Raw genomic sequence first — 6,965 nt, forward strand, 5'->3', positions numbered from 1 at the left:
GGTACATTGCCCTGCTAAGGGAGGTCAGGGTTGGGGGTGGCCTCATGGGCAGGACCCAAGACGAGGGGCAAATGGGATGGGCCCAGGGCCAGAGGAGCAGGGATGGTGATGAGCAGTGGGTTCTGAGCCAAGGCCCACCCCTTAGCCCTGTCACTGTGGAGAGGGAGATGAATTTGCCCATTTTCAGAGGAGACAAAACAATCTGAAACTGCCACTGCAGTTTGAGGTTCACACCTGGTCTGCTTCCACAGGGATCCAGAGTGGAGCCAGGTTGGCGGGGGCAGGGCATGTCAGAGGAGGGATGACTGTTGGATGCAGACAGGTCACCAGGTCTCCGGGGATGCGATACTGCAGAAGGCCAAGGGGGGGTATTGTGGGAACTGAGCCGAGATCGTGCTGCAGCCTATCCCTGCCCACTCTCGGGCCTCTGGCACTGGCACTGCTACCCCAAGGCCCCTGTGCAAGCCGTCTGGCCTGAGTGCTCAGCTGTAGTGACAGTAAGTGACTGGGGTGGACAATGGCTCTTGTTGCAATGGTGCCAGCCCTGCTCTAGGGAAACCTTGCCAGGCCGTGCCTCAAGTACATTCTGTAAGCAATGTCCCGTTACCAGCCATTTCAGGATGCAATGTCCCGTTACCAGCCATTTCAGACTGTATGGAGGTGAACACAACATCCAGCTCTCACTCTGTAGGGGCTGCACGTCCCACGGCCTTCACTCCTCTCAGTGACAACAGCAAATGCCAGGATGGCTGCTGGTGCCCACAGCAAGAAGCCCAGGAACACTGCACAGCATGGAGCTCAGCACCTTGGCTGGGCCAACTGGGCACCTGGCAGGAGGGGACAACCCCATCCCCTTGGTCAGCCACAGCACTGGCCCTGCACAGGCTGGCTGGGGGCCTCCATCAGGGCCTTCCAGGACTAACATGGCCGCCAGCACACATGACGACAACAGAGGCCTGGCAGTGTCAGCCCGGCCACACTCACACCTGTGCCCAGCTGAGAACCAGTGAGATGCTGGCTCTCTGCAGTTCCTGCTCCCATCACCCTCCCCACCATCTCCGGGCACTGTTAGATGCCCCTGGCCCCTCAGATGCATACACTGTCCCTGCTGAGCAGACCCCTCATGGCCCTCAGAGGGCAGAGGGCAGGAAGTGGAGGACAGGGGATAGAGGGTGAGAACAGAGGGTGGGGAGGTGGGGGACGGCGGGCAGAGGGTGGAGGGCAGAGGGTGGAGGATGGGGACAGGGGCAGGGGGTCGGGGGTCAGAGGGTGGAGGGTGGGGGAGGGGGCAAAGGACAGAGAGAAGGGGGCAGGGGACGGGGGCAGAAGGTGAGGACAGAGGGCAAGGAGTGGAGGACAGGGGGCAGAGGGTAGAGGGCAGGAGGCAGAGAGCAGGGGGCAGGGGATGAGGGACAGAGAGAAGGGGGCAGGGGACATGGGGCAGAGGGTGGAGGACAGGGTCCAGGGGCAGAGAGAAGGGGCAGGGTAGGGGACAGAGGATGGAGGGTGGAGGACAGGTGCAGAGGGTGGGAGCGACCTCACCTTCCTCCTCCATGGACGTGGCCCGGATAATGACTGGACTGGAGTAGGCAGGCAGCAAGAGGGGCAGGCTGGAGGGCACAGCATAACCACAGGGCACGGGCACTGAGTATCCACTGGGCAGGTGTGGGCCAAAGCTGTCCTCTTCAACACGAGGGTCCGGGGTCAGGGGTGGGTCGTCCTGGAGTGGCGTGATGTCAATGACCGAGTATGGGTTCACTTTCATCAGGGCCACAGGCTTCACTGGTTCTGCCACCATGTCAGCTGCCTTCTCAGTCCCCTTCTCATGCCCTGGGAACACAAAGGAGACACATCATCAAGTGTGAGGTCTGGGCACAGACGGACAAGCCCCTCCCACAGCCAGGCCCAGCTGTACACCATCTGGGATACAGAGAGAATCCCCAGACAGCCCCAGCTGTGCATGTCTCAAGGTACAGTGGGATTCCCGCCAGACCCAGCCAAACCCAGCAAAGGCACCCCGAGCCAGGCTCAGCCAAGCCCAGCCGTCCATCATCGGGGGTAGAGCAGGACCCTCAGCCAGCACAGCCAGGCCCAGCCGTGCACCTTCGGGGTGCAGTAGGACTCCCAGCCAGGCCCAGCCGTGCACAATCCTGGAGTGCAGAAGTACCCCCACCCAGGCAAGCCATGTACTGTCCTGGGGTGCAGCAGGACCCCCTACCCAGTCCCAGCCATGTACTGTCTGGGTCATTGCCCAATGCTGTCTAGGTGCAGGCAGGAAACGAAACAGGTGGCCTGGGGACAGCCACAGGCTCTCTGCAAAGGTAGGTAGGGGGCTAGCACACCCACGTGCTCTCTGGGAGCTGGGGTGGTGATGTGGATTTCTGGCAGGCCCAGTGGGACACGCAAGCTGGGTCAGATGAGATGGAGGGGCTGTCAGGCTGTTTGGCACCACCAGGATTGATCTGAACCCCCTAACCAGCCTCTGCACATGGCTTCTGGGCAGACCTCTGGCATTTTGGGTCACATGGCTGGTGATTCCCACACTCTCATGAAGGTGGAGCAACAGGACTAGGGCCCAGTCAGCCCAGGGAGATCATCACAGGAACATCCGGGACAGATGACAACACGGCGACTGGCAGCACAGCACGAATCCAGGACCCCACGATCGGGCCAGGCCCAGGGCCAGGACTCACCACAGGAGCTGGCAGCCTCTGCACTCCCAGCTTCCTCGAGGCCAGAAAGATTTCCTCCCCGGTCGGCCTCTGGGACTTCATCTCCGCTGTCGAAGTCGAACTGCTCTCCCTCCTCCTCCTCATTGTTGTTGGTGTCATACTTCACATCACCTTCTGGAAGAACAGCAGCATCAATCACACTCAGAGCTGAGCACGAAACAGGGATACAAGGGGAGGGGACACAGAGAGAGGGACATACAGAGAAAGGGATATGAGGGACATAAATGGGGGGAAATACAGAGAGAGAGGCACAGAGGGGGACAGAAAAAGACATGAAGAGAGAGAGAGGGACGGGGGGGGACAGAGAGAGAGGGACAGAGAGGGACATAGAGGAACAGAGAGAAGGGGGACAGAGAGACAGAGAGAGACATACAGAGAGAGAGAGGGACAGAGAGAGGGACAGAGGAACAGAGAAAAGGGGGACATAGAGAGAGGGACAGACAGAGAGAGGGACAGAGAGAGACACAAAGAGGGAGAGATAGGGAAAGAAAGAGAGAGATATACAGAGAGAGACACAGAGAGAGAGAGAGGGACAGAGAGAGACACAAAGAGAGAGGGATGGGGGGAGAGGGACAAAGGGGGGGAGAGAGAGGAGAGGGACAGAGAGAGAGAGGGGGACAGAAAGAGAGAGGGGGACACAGGGACACAGAAAGAGACAGAGAGAGCAAGGAACACACAGGACCAAGACACGCAAAATGGACACATGCGCTGAGGACCAGAGAAGGCTCCTAGCAGGCTCTGCACCCATGTGGCCATCAGGATGCTTCTGGCACAATTCAAGGCTCTGTTTCCAATTTCCTTTTCACAGGTCCTGTCATTCACCGTAGGAATAGAAAACACAGTAGAGAACGACACTGTTCATGTTTTTTAATGCAGACAACATGGATGATAAATCAGCAAAGGAAGACCATGCCTCAGCAGGGGTCACCCAGGTGCACCTCAACATGACCCCATCTCACTGCAGGTTGTGCAAGAGAAGGTACACATATAGACTCAGAGTACCTTGGTGCCTTGGGCAGAGTCAAGGTCAGGCGTCCCCTCCCAGCCCCATCACCTTCCTGGCCTCCCAGACTCCAATCCAAATGGGTTCGTTCCAGGATGTTGTGGGGGCTCAGTGCCACCACGCCCACATGGAGGGGCTTCTGCCCCCCACCCATGCTGAGGACCAGCGATGTGAAAGGCACCAGGCTTTCCTCTTGAGAGCAGTCTTGCAGGTGTGACAAGGGTAGAGGGATGTGTCAGGGGAGGCTGGGGACAGAGTGGGCCCTGGCAGGAGGGGCGAGACAGGCAGGCAGGAGGCCAGGGGATGAACCAGGGAGGAACAAGGCAGACAGAGGGAAGGAGCAGGGCCCGGCCTGAAGGGCAAGGTGGACAGACGAGCAGGGCATCTGGAAGGGAAGGGAGTGCCCAGGGTGTACCCTCACAGCAGATACAGCCAATTCAGTCCACAGGGGAATGTCAAGGGCCTCTAAAGGAAAGGGCCTATTCTGACCTCCACTTAGCAGCACATTCCAGGACTGCCCAGACAGGAAGTCTGTTACCAAATTACAGTAGAAAGCAGCAGGAGGAAGCTCTCCAGTGGGGATGGGGGAGGTGGGGATCCAGCCCACTGACAACACCCCTCCACCCAGCAAAATCCCTGCTACCCACCCAAATCCACCCAGCAGTGAGCTTCCGGAAGTTGTTTTCAGAAACCTCTGACAAAAGGAACTCCTGGGATCTGTGAGGCTCCAATGCAGTCCAGGGACCAAGGCTTCTTCAGGAAGGAATACATGGACAGGACGGAAGCACAGTCATTTGGAGGCATGCCAGGAGACACAGAGGTGCCCTAGCATTGATAGAAAGCAAGCAGGGTAGCCATCCTGGCTCCCAGGCACGAGGAAATGAGTTCCACAGCAGCAGAGGAAGGAGGCTGCACTGGACAGGCCTTAGCAGGTATCTGCTGCACCAGTGGGTGCTAAGCAGGGTGCAGGTCTCTAACCCTTCAGCAAAAAAGAACTCCATTCCCTTAAATTAATGTAAAAAGTCAAAGGCAAAGAGGAATGAAAATATGCAAAGGGTTCCAAAACATTCCCCATGCAATAGAAACTCCCCATTTCAGACATGACCTAAATACCAGAGTAGCACTTGCACACTGAATCTGTTACAACAGCAAATAACACTGAATTATGGCACACCCGAGACCAGCGAAGACAAACACTACTGTCTGCTACTGTGACAAGAGTGCGCGTACTATTTCTACTAGTGTGTGAGAAGAGTGCACACACTACTGTCTGCTAGTGTGTGAGAAGAGTGCACACACTACTGCCTACGAGTGTGTGAGAAGAGTGCACACACTACTGCCTACGAGTGTGTGAGAAGAGTGCACACACTACTGCCTACGAGTGTGTGAGAACAGTGCACACACTACTGTCTGCTAGTGTATCTTAGAACAGCTTGGCAACAGCTGGACCAACACGGTGAGACACTTTCTGTCTCCTGGTTAAGGCATCCCACCTCTTGACACTGGCCATTGTTTCCAGAGCTTAGCTGGTTTGAAACCAAGACCTGCTCCAGATCTCTCATGTGGGTACCCAAGACTAAGCACTTGAACCATCCTCTGCTGCTTTCAGGGAATGGAGTTACAAGTGGAGCACTTGGGACAAAAACCAGAGCCCATGTATAATAACAGTGCTGCAAAGGATCTGCTACACTACCGCGTTGGCCCTACCGGCAGCTTTCCAAGGCAGTCCTTGTGTGACTCACACAGAGAGCCAGTGCAAGCACAGAGATGCAGCTGAACAGGGCCCAGCAGCTATTTCATTGTGTTTCACTCCAAATTTTATTTACTTGAAAAGCAGAGACAGAAAGAGATGGAGAAAGAAAACTCTGACATACAGAAACAGACTCATCCATTCCTCAAATGCCACAACAGCCAGAGTTGGGCCAGGAGCCTGGAACTCAGTCAGGACTCTGTGTCAGTGTCAGGAGCTGACCACAGATGCTGTCCCCGCTGCATCCCAGAGCCGGCATCGACAGGAAGCTGGATGCGAAGCCAGGGCTGTCAGGCCACAGAAGTAGACCAGCTGGCAGGCCCCTGAAGCATCACTGCAGCTACCAGGTTTGAGCTGGGCAGTGCCTCTGCCATGGCCATCACAGTCTACTATACCCAGGTCCATGCTCACCTTAGCTCAGCCAGAAAACAGCCACCTGCCTGATGCTGGCAGCAGCCTCCAGCCCACAGGGCCAGGCAGCCAGACTCCCTGGAGGCCTGTGCAATGATGTCAGCAATGGACCCTGGGCTGAGGCAGAGAAATGAAGCACAGAAGATGCTGCCCAACCTGTGGGGTGCTAAAGAGGCCTGTGATGGGGTTGGCTTAGGCGGACTTGTGGCCTGCAATGCAGGAAGGCCACCACCCCCTAGCAACCTCCCTTCCATTGGGTTTTGGCAGATCCAGCAAAGGCAAGCCTGGAGGGAATTCCAGGTGCCAGCAGACAGGGCTGGGGTGTCCCAGGCAGCACAGCAGGCAAGGGACCCCCTGGGATGCCGGAGCACCCACCACCTAGGACACACCCCCACAGCCCCTGGCACAGTCACTGGTAGACCCGCACCTAACACCCCACAATACCTGTGAGGACGGGGGGTGGAGCCTCTTGCTGGTCCATGCTGCAGTGACGTGAGCCCCTGCCAGGAGCACGGTTGGGGTCATCAGGTTCCGGGGTCAGTCATGCCCTTGCCTGTGAGGTCTTAGACGAGAAGAACTGGGGAGAAAAGGCCATATCATTTGTCACCCATCACCCATCACCCATCACCCGTGGCCTGGTCCCAGTACCCCTACACGCACACACACACACACCCATCCGCTTCCCTCAAAGGGACAAAACAAGGCAAGGGCTTCACCCTGAATAGGCGACAGGAGGCCACTCCACCACTCACTCAGCCCCAGGCCCATTTGTGCCAGCCCATACTTGGGGTCTCCCCTCAGCCCTCTCTTAACAGCCCTCAGGAGGGGCTCCCTGGGCTCAGCCAGCTGCTGCCTGCCAATCCCCACAGCTACCCCTCTCTCCCGTCCTGCACCCTGGCCTTCCTGTGCCATCTGAGAGGCTGCATCCGAGCCACAGCAAGGCCAGCAAGCCCCAAAAGGGCTGCCCCTGTATCACCTGCAGGTCCCAGCAGCAGCTCCTGACCCACCTGGCTGATGCCCTGTAATGTCTGCCCTGGTCTCCTTCAACATCGCCTCCTCCACCTCCCGC

General features: G+C 57.5%; 1 protein-coding gene across 5 annotated transcripts in view; it reads right to left on the reverse strand.

Annotated features, from left to right (window-relative positions):
* Window positions 1-6,474, reverse strand: part of ARHGEF10 (Rho guanine nucleotide exchange factor 10) — a 53,792-nt gene extending 47,318 nt beyond the window's left edge. For all 5 annotated transcript variants that reach the window (XM_058659831.1, XM_058659830.1, XM_058659829.1 and 2 more), the window contains exons 1-3: window positions 6,341-6,474; window positions 2,694-2,846; window positions 1,543-1,830 (exon numbers count right to left, since the gene is read on the reverse strand). In XM_058659831.1, the coding sequence (XP_058515814.1) occupies window positions 1,543-1,830; window positions 2,694-2,846; window positions 6,341-6,377 (478 nt within the window). In that variant the 5' untranslated portion in view covers window positions 6,378-6,474. The remainder of the gene's footprint in view (window positions 1-1,542; window positions 1,831-2,693; window positions 2,847-6,340) is intronic.
* Window positions 6,475-6,965: the final 491 nt, after the last annotated feature.

Source organism: Ochotona princeps, unplaced genomic scaffold (assembly GCF_030435755.1).
Source record: "Ochotona princeps isolate mOchPri1 unplaced genomic scaffold, mOchPri1.hap1 HAP1_SCAFFOLD_116, whole genome shotgun sequence".
NCBI lineage: Eukaryota > Metazoa > Chordata > Mammalia > Lagomorpha > Ochotonidae > Ochotona > Ochotona princeps.